At 40.3% G+C, this 21,998-nt stretch overlaps 1 protein-coding gene, 1 non-coding gene and 1 pseudogene across 3 annotated transcripts in view; 2 read left to right on the forward strand and 1 right to left on the reverse strand.

The window, feature by feature from the left end:
- Window positions 1–21,998, forward strand: part of GNPTAB (N-acetylglucosamine-1-phosphate transferase subunits alpha and beta) — an 82,900-nt gene that overhangs the window by 23,772 nt on the left and 37,130 nt on the right. For both annotated transcript variants that reach the window (XM_003929613.3, XM_074402335.1), the window contains exons 2-7: window positions 3,314–3,399; window positions 10,944–11,063; window positions 12,467–12,508; window positions 15,174–15,379; window positions 21,261–21,325; window positions 21,591–21,725. In XM_003929613.3, the coding sequence (XP_003929662.1) occupies window positions 3,314–3,399; window positions 10,944–11,063; window positions 12,467–12,508; window positions 15,174–15,379; window positions 21,261–21,325; window positions 21,591–21,725 (654 nt within the window). The remainder of the gene's footprint in view (window positions 1–3,313; window positions 3,400–10,943; window positions 11,064–12,466; window positions 12,509–15,173; window positions 15,380–21,260; window positions 21,326–21,590; window positions 21,726–21,998) is intronic.
- LOC120365156 (U6 spliceosomal RNA) lies at window positions 3,538–3,653 on the forward strand (annotated as a pseudogene).
- On the reverse strand, window positions 11,086–11,186 carry LOC120365208 (small nucleolar RNA U13). The gene has a single exon (XR_005580215.2). It is a non-coding gene; the product is annotated as a small nucleolar RNA U13 (small nucleolar RNA).

Raw genomic sequence — 21,998 nt, forward strand, 5'->3', positions numbered from 1 at the left:
AGTTTTGATGTTCTCTATCCATTGATTTAAAACTGTTCACAAGAGAAGACCATAATTTTTTTAATTTAATTTTTTTATAATAGGGGAAAAATAGAGACGAGGTTTCACTGTGTTACCCAGGCTGGTCTTGAGCTCCTGGGGTCAAGCAATCCTCCTAACTCAGCCTCCTAAAGTGCTAGGACTACAGGTGTGAGCCACCACACCTGACCGAAGACCATAATTTTTTGAACACATAGCTAGCTGGCAGGGTCTCAGGAGGGGGGCCATGATTGCATGCTTTAGCATTTTAGGATCCCATTCTGCTTCTCATTAATTTCTCAAGAGCAAAATAAAAACCCTATAAGCCCTGTCAGGGAATGTTTGGGTTTTGGACCAGTGTCCAGCAAACTAAAGTACAAGTGCAAGTATATGGAAACAAAACTAACAGGACAAAACTAAAACCGAAAGTTCTCTTTATTGGGGTTCTTTTCCACAGTGTTGACAGTTCTTTCCATAGAGTACCATGTGTCATAAGCATTAAAGATCTTCCCCCCCACCTCCCATTTATAGGCTAATTAGAGATGCTGTGTTCTGGGGCAAGCAGACGGCTTCAGTGCCTTTGGTATTGAACTCATGGGGTTCTGTGCGGCCACGGGCATTGTCCAGTCGAAAGAACTTTACTGGCAAGGTACTTCCTGACTTCAGAGTCAATGCATCGAAGAACGGATCCAGTAAAAGAGCTCTTGTTCAGGTCTTCTTGTTGTACACCAAAAGACTGACTGTTGGTGTTAATCTTTTTCCATCAAGCCTTGGGGTTCAGCAGCATTACCGATAAGGAAAGCCCAACGGCATTTGCACAAAACAGTAGAGTCAGCCTGTCCCTTCCCTTCCTGCTTTAAATGCTCACTTCTCTTCCTTACTAATATGTTATTTGTCACATTTTTTCACATAATTAAGTTTCATCTGTCTTAAAGACATGTTCAGGCAGATATCCTTTCTCAGTGATTTTCTTTGGGAACTGATCTGCTGCCTTTTGGTCTACAGAAGGTGCTTCTCCTATTATCTTGACATTTTTAAGTCAAATCTCTTTCTAAAATTATCAAACCATTCTTTGCTGGCATTACATTCCCCTGCTGTAGACCCTTATTGTCCTTTTGCTTAAAGGGTTATCTAACAACTTTGCTTTTTCTTGCATTATGTTAGTCTATAGCTATGTGTTTCTTGTAGCAATTCTGTACCCATGTTAAAGCACACTTTCAGTACAAGATAAAAAGGCATTTCGCAAAAAAAAAAAAAAAAAAAAGTTTTCAAACCTGCTGGTATAGCTGCAATGATAGCTTCATAAATTTTCTTTGCTATCTTTTTTCTTTTTTTTTTTGGCACAGTGATCCTTAGCTAAATTCATTTGTCTTGAAATGGCCAGCAACCACTGCTACAGACCTCAGTCTGTGATACATATCAAACCATTCAACCTTTTCTTGTAATGTCATAACTTTCTTCTGCTTCTTGACAGCACTTCTATCAGCACTAGTGGCATTTTTTTAAGAGTCCCATGGTGTTCTTCACAGTTTACGATATTGCACTAAATATGAAAAATACAAAATAAACATGAGAGATCAGTTTTTATCACAATATGCAATTTAGAGAGACAGACTGCTCACATGGAGACGATTAGGGTCACTATGGATACTTGTAATACATGAGCTTGCTGTAATAGTAACAGGAGGTACGTACGAAATTATTATAGTATGTAGTATATATTACAGTTGATTTTATTCAGTTATGATTTATTGCTGCATTTTTATGTTTATGTATCAATTGCAAATGGTACTATGTACAGTCTGTGTTTGTATGTACAAGTTTTGATATATTTTAACTTTTTGTAATATATTTTGTGTAAGTTCTGGCTAATGAAAACAGAAGTGGTAGGTGCAGCTTCCATGATATCTCCCTTCAAGGTTGGCATATCTTACCTTTCCGAGGCTGGAATGAATGCTAAATGCCTGGGTCCCATAGACCATCTGAATTTAGCAGGGCCACTTCTTAGGGGCTGTGGAATAGGATGCTGGAGGAAGCCTGGGCAGGAAGGAGGGCATGGGGAATAGAAGGAAAGGACACACAGAAAGATTAGTTAGAAGAGAACGAACTGGCAAAGGAGATGGTGAAGGAGCCACCAGGGCAACAGGAGGAAAACCAAGAAAGCATTTCCACAAGGAGGAACTGGGCATCTGCTATGAATACTTGAGTAAGAGATGAGGAAAACGATGTTGAGTTTGACAATGTGGGGGCCTTAGTAAGGCCACTAAAGTTGTGAGAGCATAAATGATACTGGAGTGAGCTGAAGGGTGAATGGGAAAGCAGGAGAAAGGGACAGAGAACGTGGAGTGGAGGGACTGGCTGGAATGGATATGGAGTGGTGGGAAGGTGTTCCCAAGATACTGGAACATGTTTGCTTGCTGATGGGAATAATCCTATTGAAAGGAAAAGAGAAGCAGCAAGGTCTTGAGAACACACAAGGTGATGAGATCCAGAGCAAATAGAGATTGGATGTCTGCAAGGCAGAGGGACACTTCCTCTATGATAAGAGGAGTGAAGAAGAAAATGGGGCATGTATATGAGTAGGTTTATAGATTTAGGGTACAAACGTGAGGGAACTTCTATCTAAGCTTTCCATTTTCTCCTGAAATATTTAGCAAGGTCGTTAGCTGAAACCTCACAGGTGATAAGGTTTTTCCTTATCCCCGCCCGTATCTTGTCAGTCCCTTCTGTTTCTGCTTGTGTTTCTAAATGTTCTAAGAGTCTTTCCTAAACTTGAGATCGATTCTGTAATTGCCTTAACATCCTTCAGTGCTCCCAAGGCACAGAAGCCATGTCACGTTTAGGGCCGAGCTTTCTTTCCTAGACCCATTTCTCAACAGTTACCTGCCTGTGTTTCGGACAAAGTCAGCCACACAGTTGCCCGGAAGCAATTTGCCCTTGCCGCTTCTCCACCTTTGAGCATGCTCTTCCAACCACCTGGCCCTGTCCTTTTTTCCCTACCTGGCGAACTCTTTCTTCAAGACCCATTTCAAATACCATATCCTTTTAAACCTCTTTGATTCCGTTACCCCATTTCAAGCATGGTGAGACACTAAGTCTTTTAGTTTGTCCATGTCAGGAACTATAGTTTATTCATCTGGATCTTTTACAATGTATGTGGTAGGCAGTAAGTGAATACATAAATTTTGATTGCTTTACCCATTTCTCTAGCAATTCTAATGAAATAAAAATGAAATGAAAGTTCATACTCAGTCTTTGATGCAAATAAAACATTGTTTCTTTTTCTTTTTTCTAGGTGGTTCTGGAATGGAGCCGAGATCAATACCATGTTTTGTTTGATTCCTATAGAGACAATATTGCTGGAAAGTCCTTTCAGAATCGGTGAGATCTAATTTTGAAATCTGTTATTTGGACCTAAATCATGAGTCATGAAATATCCATGCTAAAAACATGACAGTTTAAGGGGCCTTTCTGAGTTATAGATATGATTTAACTTACTGAAAAGTATGCCCATCTGATGTGCTTGCTTCAGCAGCACATATACTTAAAAAAAATTGGAACGATAAAGAGAAGATTAGTGCGGCCCCTGTGCAAGGATAACGCACCCATTCATGAAGCATTCATACAATATTTTTTTTTTAAATAAGGAAAGAAAAACAATATGCCCATCTGAAGAAAGTGTGTTCACCATATTTTATGGGTAAAAAATCTGATTCACAGAGAGTAATCCCACCTTGTAGTTTATTGGGTACCTTAAATGCATGATTGTATTTTGTCTCTCCCCAGGTCTGTGAGGTAAAGGGAATTTCATCCCCCTGTAGGATGAGGAAACCAGGTGGCTACTACACAGCCAGTTTCTGACCCTGGCCAGAATTTCTGTTGACAGTGTGCTATGAACTGGGGCTGGACCTCACCTCAGTGGTCACATCTTGCTGCTTCTTGGTGGGGGAGGAGCAAACAGCCTCATACCTCATAATGTGGGTCTCTCTCTCTCTCTCTCTCTCTCTCTCTCTCTCTTTTTTTTTTTTTTTTTTTCGTTTTGAGACAGAGTTTCTTTCTTGTTGCCCAGGCTGGAGTGCAGTGGCCTAATCTCAGCTACCGCAGCTTCTGCCTCCCAGGTTCAAGTGATTCTCCTGCCTAGTCTTCCTGAGTAGCTGGGATTACAGGCTCTTGCCACCATGCTCGGCTAATTTTTGTATTTTTAGTAGATATGGAGTTTTTCCATGTTTGTCAGTCTGGTCTCAAACTCCTGACCTCAGGTGATCTGCCCATGCTGGCCTCCCAATGTGCTAGGATTACAGGCTTGGCTACTACGCCCGGCCGGTTGTGGGTCTTTTTCTTGGAAGACGAAGCTTCTTGGTGCAGCCATTGTGGAATGCAGCCTTCACCATTTCTCGTCTTTGGGGATTTTTTTTTCCTCTTCACAAGACAGGCCTCAGAATGGGAACAATTTTTTTTCAACACCCTCCTTCCCCTTTTGCAATAAAATGAATCACACAGGTCCTTTCTGGCTTTTGTTTCTGTCTTCTCACTAATTTTTTTGTTTTAGAAAATACAGTAATTTCTTTCTAAAATTTATTCATGTTAACATGTAAAGGGGTTTATCTTTATTTTGTTTTATTTTTTTGGAGACAGAGTTGCACTCTGTCGCCCAGGCTGGAGTGCAGTTGCATGTTTTGGCTTACTGCCACCTCTACCTCCTGGGTTCAAGCGATTATCCTGCCTCAGCCTCCCCAGTAGCTGGGATTGCAGGCGTCTGCCACCACACCCAGCTAATTTTTGTATTTTTAGTAGAGATGGAGTTTTACCATGTTGGCCAGGCTGATCTCAAACTCTTGACTTAAGGTGGTCCACCCACTTTGGCCTCCCAAAGTGCTGAGATTATAGGCTTAAGTCACTGCTCCTGGCCTATTGTCATTTTAAAATGAATTAAGTATTTTTAAAATGTTTCAGTTTTAAATATGGCAAATATGGATAATTAATTTTAATATTTTTAAAATGCTCCATTTTCAAATATGGCAAATATGGATAATTATGACCTTATAAATGAAAGTACTTTGGGGTCCATAATAATTTTTGATTTTAAGGGACCAAACAGTAAAGGTTTGAGGACCATTCCTTAATATAGCAGTTCTGAAACTGTTATTTTCTCAAGCCCTCCACTGCAAGCTAAAGTGGAGGGCTGGAGAAAATAGCAGTTGCTTCCTAGCCCAGAGTTTCTGAGTCTGTAGGACTAAGAGGGGTTCTGAGAATCTGCACTTCTACCAAACTTCCTGGCGATACCAAAGTTGCTGGTCTAGTGCCCACACTGTGAAAACTACTGTGTTAAAGGATTTTTTTTTTATGAAATATAATTTTCACTTTTTTTTTTTGGTAAAGAGTCTCGCCTTGTTGCCCAGGCTGGAGTGCAGTGGCGTGCTCTCCACCTCGGCTCACTGCAACCTCCACCTTCCAGGTTCAAGCAGTTCTCCTGCCTCAGCCTCTCGAGTAGCTGGGATTACAGGTGTTTGTCACCATGCCAGGCTAATTTTTTGGTATCTTTAGTAGAGACAGGGTTTCACCATGTTGGCCAGGCTGGTCCTCGATATCCTGACCTCATGATCTGCCCGCCTCAGCCTCCCAAAGTGCTGGGATTACAGGCGTGAGTCACCGTGGCCAGCCATAATTTTTACTTTAACAAGTTAATTTCCCTAAGGAAAGTTCTAAATTGATGAACTTTTAAAAATCAGGCATTTATTGAGTACCTGCTCTGTGCCTTATGCTGGGCTACATCCAAATGGTGCACAGATGCATAGATCCCTGTCCCAAAGGAGCTTCAAACCCTTTTAAAAATTAATTAATTACTTATTTAGTTTTAGAGATGGGATCTTACCATGTTCCCCAGGCTGGTCTCAACTCCTAGACTCAAGAGATCCTCCCATCTTGGCCTTCCAAAGTGCTAGGATTATGAGTCACCATGCCCAGCTGCTTCAAACTTTTAGAAAGAAAAGTAGCTTATTAGAAAATGTGGATTTTGAGGTCAGCAGTTTTAATCAAGCACTCTTGTTCTCTTTCTAAAGAATTTTGGAAGGTTGTACTAAAATATAGTTCGATTTTTATGTAGGCGTATATTCAAAATTGCCTAATTTTGATGATGACAAATAAATGGATCATGTATCACATATCACATGGTCTAATATATTTTAAGATACCCTAACATTGGTATATTTTAATTATTTTGCTAGTTTCTGTACAAATTTTTTTTTTTAATATTTATTTATTTTAATAGAGATGGGATCTTGCTGTATTGCCCAGGCTGGTCTCGAACTCTGACCACCAGCAATCTTCTTACCTCGGCCTCCCAAAATGTTAGGATTACAGGTGTGATCCACTGTGCCTGGCCGGTATAAATCTTTTTAATGTTGTTTGCTCTGAAAAAAATCTCATTCCATATGTCAGTAAAAGTGAATATGTAAACTCTATCCACTGCTCCTAATATGAGGCATTAAATCAATCTGGGCTCAATTTTGCCATCTTTAAAATGTGTATATTAGATTAAGATGTATTAGATTACATCAAGATTACACTCTGTTCTGACTCTTTGGTTCTAAAATACTATTTAAACCTGGGCACAGTGGCTCACGCCTGTAATCCCAGCACTATGGGAGGCCAAGGTGGACGAATCACTTGAGGTCAGGAGTTCAAGACCAGCCTGGCCAACATGGTGAAACCCCATCTCTACTAAAAATACAAATATTAGCTGGGCAGTGGCACTCCCCTGTAATCTCAGCTACTTGAGAGGCTGAGGCAGAGGTAATTGCTTGAACCTGGGAGGTGGCGGTTGCAGTGAGCTGAGATTGCACCACTGCACTCCGGTCTGGGTGACAAAGTGAGACTCCACTCAAATAAGTAAATAAGACCAAATACTATTTAAGTTCTCTGTTTTCTCGCATACTTTATAGAGTGGAACCAAGGGACTGTTAAGTGGCATTAATTTTCACTACACTGAAGAATGATTAAACGTGTCAGTGTCATCACTGCTTTGGTTCTGAGTCATGGGTGACTTAGTCTTAGTCTTCAACTCTAAGATAAAGCTTTCCTTCTCTTCTGTGAACCAAGATAGTGGTCTAGTGGTTAGAATGAAAGATTCAGAGTGTGACCGTGTCTAATAATAGGAAAACAACTGACTCATTGACCTTGCGCAGATCACACAATCTATTTGTTAGTTTCACCAGAGAATTAAATTGATCATGTAAAATATACAGTATGTTTTAATAAGCTGAACATATATATTAAAAGTATTTAAATGCAGATTATTACTTTTATAGGAAAACTTAAAATGTAATTCTCCTCTCTCACCTTGTGTTTTAAAAACACATCACTTAAGCACTTTTTTAAAATTTATTTTTTGTTTGAGCATAGATCACCTGGGAGGTTGGGAGTGAGATGACCTTGGATAATTTACATGTGGGCAATGTGAGGCAGATGGATTTTTTTTTTAATGAATGAGAACGACTGATACATATAATAAAGGAATGAACTAATAGGCCACGAATATGTATTAAACCCCACCCATGTATCAGGAACTATTCTAGGCTGTAGGTATATAGTGGTGAACAAGATGAACTCATTGACCTCATATAGAACTGCATTTTAGTGGGGAAAAAAGTGAAGTATGTTACCTACATATAAATAAATCAGTGGTTCTCAAAGTGCAGTTTCTGGACCAGCAACATCAGCATTACCTGAGAGCTTGTGAGAAAAGCAAATTCTACAAACACTGGAATTTAGTTATTGATAAATTCAGAAAAAACCTAGATGAGGAAGCCTTTGCAAATCATTGCAGTAGGGACAGAGAGCCTGTAGATGTAGGAAAGAGAGGAAATAATGAAGCAGGGCACAGAATGCATGATACCATTTCTACCCAAGAGTTAACGCCATCTAGTGGAAGATAGGGATGCATAGGAAATAGCACAGCACAGTGCGATCAGGATTCCTTACAGTACAAAGTAGTGTGCAAGCTGCATATTAAGCTATGGATTCTCTTTGTGAGGAGTGAGGGAAGGGAGGGAATTGAGGAAGGAGGAGGTGGTTAAAGGAAGCATGAAAGAATGTTCTAGGCAGAAGGAAAAGCATGTTCAAAGGTACAGAGTCCTGCAAGTTCATTTCAACTTTGGGTAAGGGTGTGCAATTGAGTCATTCAGAACTCAAGGTGCAGATTATGAAGGACTTTTGACTTTATTCTGCAGGCTGTGGTGAAACGTGACAAGACAGTTGGTAAACACTCAGCTATCACATATGCAGGAGAATAAGGTATTCCTTATTTTCCTGATGAAGCTCTGGGAACTCTGTTGTCTCTTTGACCTTGATCTTCAACTGTTCTCTTTCATTTGCTCTCTCCCCTCTTCTCAGGGAACAGAGGACCTGTGAGTCCTTGAAAAACCAAGATATGGGCCTGCCTCAGGGCATTTGCGTTTGATCTTCCCTTTCTCTGGCCCATTCTTCTCCCTGTTACCCACCTGGCTTGCTTCCTCACTTCCTTCATATCTTTGCTGAAATGTCACCTTCTTACTGAGGCCATCTCTGATCTCTCTATTTAAAACTGACTGCATCCCCCAACCCCACACCGCCCCATCGACACCATTTCTATCCCCATTTGCTGCTTTACTTTCTCCATAACATTTATCATCTGAGTTTATATCCATTTATTTATTTCCTGTTTTCTCCCTTCTGAAATGTAAGCTCTGTGAAGGCACAGATTTGGGCTTTGTTTTATTTACTGCTGAAACCCTGGCACCTAGAACAGTACCTAGCACATACTGAGTGCTCAATAAGGATTATTCATTGAATGTATAAACACTCCATTCATCCAGTTATCTCCCCTACCTCTTGTAAGCTACAGGTTGTTGTCTTTTTTGTTTATTTTTTCCTTCTGTAATTCAAAAGATTTATCCACCAAAAGGCATTTATTTCTCATGAGATAATATGGTAGCAACCAAAAGCCTAGGCTGTGCCTGGGGTGTGAGGAGGACAAAAGGAGGGTAAGCTGGTCCTTGGCCTAAAAATAAAACTGCAAAAGCCATGCAGTTTCTTGGAAAGTGCCAAACTTGAAATAGCACTATTCAAAGCAAATTTGTTCAACCTGCGGGCCACATGCTGCCAAGGACAGCTTTGAATGTGGCCCAACACAAATTCATAAACTTTCTTAAAACATGAGTTTTTTTTGCATTTTTTTTCTTTTCTTTCTTTTCTTTTCTTTTCTTTTTTTTTTTTAAGCTTGTCAGCTATCTTTAGTGTTAGTATATTTTATGTGTGGCCCAAGACAGTTATCTCCATGTTGCCCAGGGAAGCCAAAAGATTGGACACCCCTGATCTAGAGTAATATCAGTACCCAGATGTACACATGGACTCCTGAGTCATAAGTCAGAATGGCATACATCTAGGCAGACCCCTGAAAGCTGAGTAGGTTTTGGTAAGTGAGAGAAAGGGGCAGAGTGCTTTTGGCAGGAGTAAAACCTGGGTAAAATCACTACGGTGAGGCTTAAACAACATATTCAAGAACTAAAGTCTGCCTGACTATTATGAGGCTAAGATGATCAGGAAGAAATGGTACAAGTTCAGGAAGGTTTTCCGTGCTAGTGTCTCATAGGTCTGCAAATACTTATTGGGCACCTATGTGCCAGGCACTCTTCTCATTGCTCAGATACTTTAGAGAACAAAGCAGGAAAGTTTTCACCTTTCTTGGAACTTACATTCTGGCAGAGGGCCACACGTAATGAACAGAATAGGTTACAAGTTACTTATTTGTGTTACCAAAGCAATAGTGCTATGAAAAAAAGGAAAAGCAGAGATGAGACGGGACAGTCTGGGCTTGCTGGGAGCAAGGCACAAGAAAGCTACAGCATTAAGTAGTAGGGCTAGGTCTTCATCATGAATTTTGATAACTTTTTTTTTTTTTTTTTTTTTTTTAAGAGACAAGGTCTTGATCCATCTCCCAGGCTGGAGTGCAGATCATGGCTCACTGCAGTCCCACCTCAACCTTCTGAGTAGCTGGGACTACAGGTGCACATCACCATATCCAGCTAATTTTAAAATTTTTCTGTAGAGACAGGGTCTCACTATGTTGCCCAGGCAAACTCCTGAGCTCAAGCGATCCTCCCACCTTGACCTCCCAAAGTGCCGTGGTAATAGGCATGAGCTACTGTCCAGAGCCTGTAATTCTGTTCTTTAAACTTCTTTTTTTTTGAGACGGAGTTTCGCTCTTGTTACCCAGTCTGGAGTGCAATGGCGTGATCTCGGCTCACCGCGACCTCCGCCTCCTGGGTTCAGGCAATTCTCCTGCCTCAGCCTCCTTGAGTAGCTGAGATTACAGGCACGCGCCACCATGCCCAGCTAATTTTTTGTATTTTTAGTAGAGACAGGGTTTCACCATGTTGACCAGGATGGTCTTGATCTCTTGACCTTGTGATCCACCCGCCTCGGCCTCCCAAAGTGCTGGGATTACAGGTGTGAGCCACCGCGCCCGGCTGTTCTTTAAACTTCTAATTGATTTTCTATGTTTGGCTGCATTTGCATCCCAGCCCCCTTGTTTGCTAAATTATGAGAACAGGCAGTTTAAGGTAGACTGGGCTTCCAAGACCACTCTACTTCACTTACCAACAATCTTTAAATCTTTAATATCAACCTTCTTGCAGAGTGGCTGTGAGAATGAAGTAATGCAAATTACCTAAGTGTCTAGCATAATACAACTCACAGAGAAGGTACTTGACAAATATTAGCCCCCAGCTACAGTTTGAAACCATGCAATTCTGTGATAATATGCCATGGTTGGATTACATTTTCATAGATTTTTTTCATAATCTCTGGGTTTAAACTCTGTGATATTCTTAATCCCAAATACATTTGAAAAATGCATGTAAACTGGAGGATTTGTTGGTTTGCACTAGGCTTTGTCTGCCCATGCCGATCGACGTTGTTTACACCTGGGTGAATGGCACAGATCTTGAACTGCTCAAGGAACTACAGCAGGTCAGAGAACAGATGGAGGAGGAGCAGAAAGCACTGAGGTAAAGCTCATTTTTTTTTTCACATCAGATGGGTAATGTGGTGATGTAATAAGGTCTGAGAGTGGCAAATCTCACACATGAGCATGAAAACCCAGTCATCATGCTAATGAATTACAAAAGGATCTGGTAAAACTGATTTTTAAAAAACAAAACACAGACCAGGCATGGTAGCTCACATCTGTAATCCCAGAAATTTGTAAGGTAGATGCAGGAGGATCACTTGAGCCTGGGCAACATAGTGAGAACTCATCTCTACAAAAAATAAAAAATGTGTTGGGTGTGGTGGTGCATGCCTGTAGTCCCAGCTACTCGGGAGGCTGAGGTGGGAGAATCATTTGAGCTCAGGAGGTTGAGGCTGCAGTGAACCATTATTGTGCCACTGCCCTTCATCTTGGGTGACAGAGCAAGACCCTGTCTCAAAAAAGAAAAAAACAAAACAAAACACACAGTCCCATGAGTACAAGTAAGCATGCATTAGAGAAAGGTAAGTTATTTCACAGTGCCATCCAAACAAACTTGCCTCTCAGTTCATGCCATTATCAGATCTTGGCAGTCATCCATCTGGCCCTTGTTTCTTGGTGTCCAAGGAGTACTCAGCCACTTCTGCCAGATACTGGCCTCACTTTGTTAGATGGTGATTTTATGAATATGGTGCTCTAGTGATGGCCTGCTCTCCAAGGGACCTAAAGACAGAGGATCCATCTCCTTCCCTCCTGGTGCCTGCTCACTCATTTTGAGCCCTGGGTTTGGTATCTTCTTGAAATAACTGTTTATTATGAGAAATAGCTCCACAGTAAGACAGATTCTTCGCTTGAAAACTATAATAGGCCCACAGACCTGTTTTCATTTGAAAATGGCAGTAAAAATTATATTCCCTTTATCCCTTTTAGGAATAAATTACAGATTATGGAATTAGAAGCTTTGGTACTTTTTATTTAATATGAGATTGGTCATTTTACTTACTTTATCTGGGAAAGGTACAGTGGACTTCTGGATAGCCATCAGAGGTAGGAACTTGGCTGATGTAATTCTCCTTTGATTCCGTAGGAGTGCTTCTTAGAATCTACTACTTGTTCACTTTGTGAATGTCAAGTGTACAGGTCTTTGACTGCCTTATATTGGAGCAAATTCATTTCTCTTTGTTAGAGGTTACATGACTTTCCCAGTGCATGGAAATGGCTGACAGTCTAGTACCATATTTTACTAATAAAATATAAAAGTTTATGTTTTAAGTAAACTGTCTTGGTTACAGTGGGAGGGACAGTGTTGTTGGTAGTATTTCACTGGAACATAGAATTTCTCATGCATTTTAAGTGTGGTAAGCATTGTCAGTTACTCTTATTCACATTTAGGGCTACCACTATCCCATATGTATGTAATCAACTGTATTTGCTTTTTATTAGAGAAATCCTTGGGAGAAATACGACAGAACCAACTAAGAAGAGGTAAGCATTTTGATTTCCTCTGAAGAATAAAAATTGAAGGATTGAAGGGAAATTTCAAATTATCATTTGTTTTTTGTCGGGGGGATACACAGGATTTTGTATTTACTCTATTACCCATATAGTTTTTGACCCCAAATTAGATACATCTGTTAGATGGAAAATTTTGCAGTGCTGAGTGCATAGTTGACTGAGAACTCTGGTTATTTTGCTAACCAAAGCTTCACTGCATTGGGGAGGGTTAGACTCCCAAAACTTCCTTCTCTGTAATTCCCTCCTATTAATCTGTCTTGGTGCTTTGTTCTCTTGGTCCACTTACACTCTAACTTCTACCTAGTGTTTTCACTTGTAAAATTTATGTCCATCATTTACTTACATGTTCAATATATGCATCCTTATCCTTAAAAGCTGTGAAGTTGTTTATTTCATGTTTAAGAACCTAGGAAGGAGAGTTAGCCCAACAGCAAGAACCAAATACACCTATCTTGACTTGAGTCATTCCTGACTCTGATAGGTCCTTAAAACAAGACTGCCTCACTGACAAGCAGAAATCTATTAATTGTCACTTCCACACTTATCCATCAGACTTTTAAAAGCACTTATTGATAGAGAAGATCCTGAGAATTTCAAGATCTGGAAGTACCTTCTAAGCCATCTTTTTATGTTAATTATATATAAACTGTATTAACATTAATACTGTTTTTTAAATGATTCTTAAATTATTTAAATAAAAGCAATGGTGCAACATTAAGAAAGATTGAAAGTGAAAAGAAAAACCTCACCTAATTTTATGACCCTTATTTAACAACTGTTATCATTTTTATTATTACCTTTTCATGCATATTTGAATAGTTATAGTTTATAATCTGTGTCCAACTTTGTATCCTACTTTTTAAACTTTACGTAATTGTACATATGTATCATGTTGATGCATTATCTTAATGCTTCATATCTTTCAGTTTTAATAGTTGTATAATATTCTATAAAGTGACTACTGTAAATTACTAAATGTTGGACATTTCTGTATTTCACTTTTGTCAGTATTTTATGATACTTATATTTGGGTCTGTGGCATTTTCTGTGGGGGTTTGTTTTTCCTGTTTTGTTTCTCTTCCCTACTTGGACTAGATTGCTGAAAGTAAGATTACTGAGGAAGAAGCTTATGCATGTTTTTATCGTTCTGAATAAGTGTGTATGTATATATAATGTGTATTAGACAAGCATGTATGTATGTATTACCAACTTGCTTTCCCAAAAGAGTTGTCATTTGGAGTGAAACCAGCAGTATTTAAGAGAAGTAGACTTAACTGTACTCATACTAACATTGAGTCATCATTTTTTGAGGGGTGCTAATTTAGTAAATAAAAGGTGGTAGCTCATTGTTTTCTTTCTTTATTGAGACAGAGTCTCGCTCTGTTGCCGAGGCTGGAGTGCAGTGGCACAATCTTGGCTCACTCCAACCTCTGCCTCCGGGTTGAAGCAGTTCTCCTGCCTCAGCCTCTGGGTAGCTGGGACTACAGGCATCTGCCTCCATACTCAACTAATTTTTGTATTTTTTGTAGAGACGGGATTTCACCATGTTGGTCAGGCTGGTCTCGAACTCTTGACCTCGTGATCTGTCCACCTTGGTCTCCAAAGTGCTGGGATTGCAGGTGTGAGCCATCCTGCTTGGCCGAGCTTATTGTTTTCTTTTGCATTTTTTTATTAAGGAAGTTGAACAATTTTTTATGCTGTTTAACTAGTTGTAGGTCCTACTTTGTGAATTTTCTGGCCATGTTTTTTGCCCATCCATTCGTTTATTCAGGTAATATGTTTATTGTAGGCATTTCTTATATTCAGATAGAAATAGCTCATATAAATTTATGTTAGAACCATGCCACAGTTGCTTTTGCTTACATCAGTGTAGTGTCATATCCAGTGTATTTAGTTGTATTCTTTTTTTTTTTTTTTTTTTTTTTTTTTGAGATGGAGTTTTGCTCTTGTTACCCAGGCTGGAGTGCAATGGCAGGATCTCGGCTCACCGCAACCTCCGCCTCCTGGGTTCAAGCAATTCTCCTGCCTCAGCCTCCTGAGTAGCTGGGATTACAGGCATGCACCACTATGCCCAGCTAATTTTTTGTATTTTTAGTAGAGACGGGGTTTCACCACGTTGACCAGGATGGTCTCGATCTCTCGACCTCGTGATCCACCCGCCTCGGCCTCCCAAAGTGCTGGGATTACAGGCTTGAGCCACCGCGCCCGGCCTATTTAGTTGTATTCTAACTAGAATTGGTAACTTTTATCAGGGGTAACATGACACTCTATTAACCAGGATCTACCTCTTTCCTCATCTGCCCAATAATTGACTTTATTGGAATTATGAATAATCTTTTAAAAATGATGTTAATGAAGTGCTTAATTTCATGTGCACTTTTGAGTTAGTAAATATTGGTGGCAATCTTATTTTATTAATGGGAGTCTGAAACCTCTATCTTTAGAGTAGGATTTAACAATTTTATGTCATACTTGCTAACTTAATTTTTGTATCCATGAGGTAAAAGTCTTCATTTATTAAAATATGATTTTTTATGGGCTGTAAAAAATCTGAAAAATGTAGTAGTATAACATGCTTCTCATCGTTGATTAAATTTCAAGAATGCTTTTGTAAGCTGTTGGTGTTTCTTTCTAGTGAGAAGCAGTTAGAGTGTTTGCTGACACACTGCATTAAGGTGCCAATGCTTGTCCTGGACCCAGCATTGCCAGCCAACATTACCCTGAAGGACCTGCCATCTCTTTATCCTTCTTTTCATTCTGCCAGTGACATGTTCAATGTTGCAAAACCGAAAAACCCTTCTACCAATGTCTCAGTTGTTGTTTTTGACAGTACTAAGGATGGTAAGATCTTCTTATGAATATTTTAAAATCATGTTATCATTGGATGTTTGAATAAAAAAATTCTGAGTGTAATAGAAACGATTTATTCTTAAATGTCTGATAAACTTTTCTAAAAATACACAAAGAGAAGCAAAGAGCTGCCATTGTATTTTGGTCTTAAACTCAAAAAGGGATTGCTGCATCTGTTTTACTCTGTGTTAATACACATACCTTCTGTGCTGTGGTGAGGACCTTCAATCTGATTTTAAATTTACCTTGTTCTCTTGGCTATCAATTATTCTAGAGGCAGTTTTTTTCTACTACATAACTCCTCTACAGGGTTGTGTTCTACAGTTTGGACAGAACATACCTGGAGTATTCATTCTTTACGTTCTGAGATATATGAACTGAATGTTTGTGTTTCCTCCAAAATTTCTATGTTGAAATCATAACCCCCAACATGATGTATTAGGAGGTGAAGGATTTGATGGGATTAGTACTCTTATAAAAGAGATTCCAGGCTGGGCATAGTGGCTCATGCCTCTAATCCCAGGAATTTGGGGAGACTAAGGCAGTAGGATTGCTTGAGCTTAAGGACTTCAAGACCAGCCTAGGCAACATAGTGAGAACCTGTCTCTGCAAAAAAATACAGCTGGACTTGGTGATATGTGCCTATAGTCCTAGCTACTGGGGAGGCTAAGGCAGGAGGATCACTTGAGCCCAGGAATTCAAGGCTGGGCATTATTCCAACCTGGACAATAGAGCGAGGCCTTGCCTCAAAATAATAAATAATAGCAAGAGAGACTCCAGAGAGCTTTCTCTGCTCTCCACCATGTGACTTTATGAGAAGATGCCATCTGCAACTTAGAAGAGGACCTCACCAAAGCCCAAGCGTGCTGGCACTCTGATCTCAGACTTTGGCCACCAGAACTGTGAAAAAAACAAATATCTGTTGTTTATAAGACAACAGATGATTTGGACAGATAATGGAATTAAAATAGTAATTCCTGGCATAAAACCGCACCCACATCCTTAGCAATTCCATTCTCTCACTTGACTCACAGTGCACTGCTGAACGCATAACTTGCTCTAGCCTCTCGTCTCTCTCCTCCTCTGCGTGGATTGTCTGTTTGGAAGGTCTGTGGTTTTTATGTGTAAAATGAAAGCTGTCATGTTCCCTTTCTAACACCAAGTCTAGTTCTCTAGCTCCCATTTTGTCAGTTTCATACCATCTTTGGAACCATCTTTGACCCCTTCTTACTTTTTACATCTGTAACTCATAATTAACTTCATCCTATGACTGACTTTTTTTTTTTTTTTTTTTTTTTTTTGCACATGATTTTTAGGTTCTTACCTTACTTACCTCCTCCACATCAGACTGAATTCCCTCACACAGACTCCAATAATAAGACTCCTAGCTGTTCTATGTAAAATCCATCTCAGACTGTCTGGCACACAGGTCTCAAATAAATCTGAAAACCCCGATTTTATGAGTTCACTGCCTTTATGAAGAGAATAATATAGCAGTGTATGTTTGCTTTTCACATGGATGCAAACTTCTCTTCCTGATGTTTGCGATTCAGCTTTAATTACCTTGATTTTGTCGGTTGATCCCCACATCCCTGCCCTCCCTGCATCATGTTGCAGCTGTCAGTGTCTTCACACATGTGATGCTAGGCCTTGTGTCTCTCTGCCTGTCCCCTTCCCTCTCCCAGTTCATCTCCTGCTCCGTCCAGCCCCACCTCAAGTCCTCTCTCCTCCATGAAGCCCCAGACTAATATATTCACAATGATTTCATTTTTACTTTTCTACATTTCTGTAATACTTACAGTCTAACTCATGACTTAGGTTTTGATTGCACAGGAGGAGTTGATGGTTTTTCTTATGGAATTTTTTATTGAACAGAAGACCACTCACCAGTTTATATCCTGATCAGTGCCTAGCAGTGCTCACTCCCTGATACTTAACAAGTTATTTTTAGTTTGAGGCTGGGTGTGGTGGCTCACAGATACAATCCCAGCACTTGAGGAGGCCAATGTGGGCAGATTGCTTGACCTCAGGAGTTCAGAACCAGCCTTGGTAACATGGCAAGACACTGTCTCTCCAAAAAAACCACAAAAGTTAGTCTGGCATGATGGCATGTGCCTTGGGAGGCTGAGGTGGGAGGATCTTAAGCTTAAGCCTGGGACATTGAGGCTGCAGTGAATCAAGATTGCACCACTGATCTCCAGCCTGGGCAAGAGTGAGACCCTATCTCCAAAAAAAAAAAAAAAAAAAAGTTATTTTTAGTTTGAAAAGAAATGTTAATCTTTCCAAGTACAAATGTCTCCCCCTTCACAGTATAGACTCTGAACTGATCTGTGTACATCACCACTCACATAGTCTAGCTCTGCAGCCTGGAACTGGGTCTACTCAGCAAAGTAGTTTTTCCAGTCAGGCTTACCCCTTTGATTTATAGCACACACATTTCCTCTAGTGGTGATTTATTTCTTTCTCATATAGGTTAAAGTTGTACCTCCTATGGTCACATGTAATCCCTCTCCCATGGGATATTTTATTTTCCTTTCTTTGGCTGTCTCTAAGGGACTTGTTGGTGTCCCAGTCTGCTCTTTTCAGATGACTTTTAAAATGTGTCAATGGGAAGCAAAGATTCTGTTTTAGTGTGGTTCTGTTTTGGCAAGGAGAGCAGGACTGTTCATTTAACGAGTGCTTATTAGGTGCCTGCTGTGTGCGAGGAACTGTTCTCTGTGCTGAAGAGATAGCAGTTAACAGATGGCCAAAAATCTCTGCCCTTACCTTGAGTTTACATCTTGCTGGAGGGAGTCAGACAGTAAACATGATAAATAAGTAGATTATATAGTTTGTAGAAGATAATGTTGTGGAGAAAAACCAAGCAGGGGCAGCAGCAGAGGAAGTGTCAGCTGGAGCAGGGGGGTTGTAATTCTATTTTGAATGGTAGGGACATTCCTAACTCAGAAGGTGACTTTTGAGTGAAAATGTGAAGGTGAGAAAGCCAGCAACATGAGTATCTGGAGAGAGTGGTCTGGGTAAGTAGAATAGCCATTGCAAAGGCCCTGAGGCAGGAGTGTATCTGGCAGGTTTGAAGAAAAGCAAGGAGACCAGTATGGCTGCAATGGAGTGAACAAGACAGAGGCAGGCAGTAGATGAACCTGAGGAAGTAAGGGGGGTACCAAATGACATAGGCCTTGGTCGCCATTACAAGGACCTGGCTTTAACTTGGAGTAGGATGAGGACTTACCAGAGGGTTTTGAGTAGAAATGTAATGTGATCTGATAACTTACGTTTCTGCGGACCAGTCTGACTTCTTTGGTGGAAATAGACTGAGGAGGGGCAAAAGTTGTGATAATTCAGACAAGAGGGAAGGTTGCTTAGACCAGGGAGGTGCAGTGAAGGTAGGAAGTGGTTGGGTTCTGGACGTTTTGAAGGTCAACCCAACAGGGGTTTCCTAATGAGTTGGTATTGGAGAACATCATCACCTTTTTTATTCAATGTACTTATGTTTAAAAGCACAAAAATGTGATGGAAATTCAGTGTGGCCACAGCACATTGTTGACTCATATTGAACTCACTGCTCAGTAAAACTGATCTTAAAAAAAACAAAACAAAAAACAAATGTATATGCTGTAATGCACAAATACCTATTTTCATTTATGCTTTTATAGTTGGTTTTGGTACCAAGTTATAAAGGTTTTACTTCATAGGAGATTTTATTTTGCTAGGTTTGAGTCATTGCTCCAAGTAGTCACAGATTTGGGGGATCCATAGTCTCTTATCCAGGACAATACCTTCTCTGTCATCTTCATATGAATCTACACATTTCACAAGGATGCCTTCTGTAACTTCCAGAACATTGATAGAGGGTTCAGTAAGACAGGAACTATGACTAATCTCCTAAACCTCTCTCTAGGTTGATTGCGGCTTTGTTATTCATACCTCTTTGGTAGAATTGGTTAAGTTATAACCTATCTAACTGAGCATCAAACTTGTATGTCTTTGTTATATCCATGAAGATGACATGAGATGCTCTTAGCTACTTTGCTGAGATTACAAATACATAGACCAGGTCTGTTAGGCAGAATCCATCCTATCAATGGAAAGAGAGAGAGAAAAGTTTATCTGATAAAATCGTAATGAAGCCGGGCGCGGTGGCTCAAGCCTGTAATCCCAGCACTTTGGGAGGCCGAGGCGGGTGGATCACGAGGTCCAGAGATCGAGACCATCCTGGTCAACATGGTGAAACCCCGTCTCTACTAAAAGTGCAAAAGATTAGCTGGGCATGGTGGCACGTGCCTGTAATCCCAGCTACTCAGGAGGCTGAGGCAGGAGAATTGCCTGAGCCCAGGAGGCGGAGGTTGCGGTGAGCCGAGATCGCGCCATTGCACTCCAGCCTGGGTAACAAGGGCGAAACTCCGTCTCAAAAAAAAAAAAAAAAAAAAAAATCGTAATGAACTCATACTCTTAATACCCAGTGCTTCCTTTAAAGATAAGCAGTGTATTATGAAAGCTTTCTTTTCTCCAGTGCTCATCAACTATATTGTTTTGTTTTGTTTGTTGAGACAGGGTCTCACTCTGTCACCCAGGCTAGAGTGCAGTGGCATGATCATGGCTCACCACAGCCTCAACCTTCCAGGCTCTGATGATCTTTTCCTCTCAGCCTACCACACTCGGCTAGTTTTTTGTGTTTTTGTTTGTTTGCTTGTTTTAGAGACGAGATTTTGTCGTGTTGCCCAGGCTGATCTTGAACTTCTGGGCTGAAGTGATAACACCTGCCTCAGGCCCCCAAAGTGCTGAGATTACAGGCATGAGCTACTGTGCCCTGCAACTATATTTTTATAGTACACTTGAGACTCTTGCCCAGGATTGACATCTCATCTCATCAGGCTATAAATTGGAGAACCTGCCTTCTTTGTTTATCTTGAAGATCAGAATTAGAGCTTTTTGACCTCTCCTGTTTTCCACAGTCCCTGAATGTCAGCAGCACAATCCCTGAATGTTGCTGATCTCGCTTGGCCCTGTCACTAACCCTCTCCCAGTTGGGCTGTGTCACTCCCAATCCCTACCCCAATTTATGATGCTCCATTCAGCAGCACCCAGTGAATTTTAGGGATTCAATTATGAGAAAACTGTGCCTTTTTTTCTTTTTGAGACAGAGTCTCGCTGTGTCACCCAGGCTGGAGTGCAGTGGCGTGATCTCAGCTCACTGCAACCTCCACCTCCCGGGTTCAAGCAGTTCTCTGCCTCAGCCTCCCAGGTAGCTGGCATTACAGGTGTCTGCCACCACACCTGGCTAATTTTTGTATTTTTATTAGAGTTGGGGTTTCAGCATCTTGGCCAGGCTGGTCTTGAACTCCAGACCTTGTGATCCACCTGCCTCAGCCTCCCAAAAAACTGCCTCTTAAGGAGCCACAGGATCCATAGTAGCTCCCTGCTGTTAACATATATGCCACTGCCTGGCATTCAAGGGCCCCCTTTGGTTACCCTTGTTTCCTGGTACTCACCACTCCCAAATGTTTTATTCTAGTCAAGCAATTCTTTTTATTCCCCCATGTTTGCATATACATCTGTGATTTCTATCATCGTGTCATTTCCTTCTTCGCATTCTAGCTTAAATTTGACTGCATCCATGAAGCATTCCATGTTTCTTCTACCCGTGTCAATCACCTCTGGTATTGTGAAACTAAACATTTCAGTGTACACTGAGTTACATTGTTCCCCTTTTGTTGAATGGGCTAATTTTGTTTCCTTTTAGCTTCCTTTTTTTTTTTTGGCAGTATATTATGCTGCTTTAATAGCTCTCAGAATGTTTTACACAATGTTTTGCCAGACACTGTGGCTACGTATTCATTAAAAATGTGCTTGTTTATGGTATTCTTGATTTCAGTTGAAGATGCTCACTCTGGACTGTTTAAAGGAAACAACAGACAGACAGTATGGAGGGGCTACTTGGTATGTTATTTAAAATTTAATTGCATTTTTGCAGTAGGCTAGAATAAAAATATGAATAATAAAGCTTTTTCTATGAGAATCTTTTTAATGTTTATTTTTTGTCTAAGGGTAGCTTACTAATATTAATGACTATTGATTCAAGTAATCCTAAAAGTCATATTTTGAAGCATGTGTGATGCAATAAATCTTTACTGGTTTTCTCAGCTGCAGGTTTTCACTAGCCTCATGATGTGGAAAATGAGTTGTGTTTTTCCCCTTATTTTAGACAACAGACAAAGAAGTCCCTGGATTAGTGCTAATGCAAGATTTGGCTTTCCTGAGTGGATTTCCACCAACATTCAAGGAAACAAATCAACTAAAAACAAAATTACCAGAAAACCTTTCCTCTAAAATCAAACTGGTAAGAACATGAAAAATAGAGCAATTAGCCTGGCACATTCTCATTTAATGTGTAATTCATTTCTTTTGGTCCATTTTTTCCCAAAGTTTAGCTGATAAACATAAGAAGCAAAGAGGGATTTTATTCTGCCAGAAGAACCTCACTCCTAACTTTTAATTGGGGCAAAAATCTAAGAGTCTTATTTGGTTTGCTTGTTTGCTGGGTAGAGCAGGATTCATTTGTTTAACAGATGAGCTCCTACAATGTCTCAGGTGGTATTTCAGCAGCTGGGGA

This window comes from Saimiri boliviensis, chromosome 7, assembly GCF_048565385.1.
Source record: "Saimiri boliviensis isolate mSaiBol1 chromosome 7, mSaiBol1.pri, whole genome shotgun sequence".
NCBI classification, from domain to species: Eukaryota; Metazoa; Chordata; class Mammalia; order Primates; family Cebidae; genus Saimiri; species Saimiri boliviensis.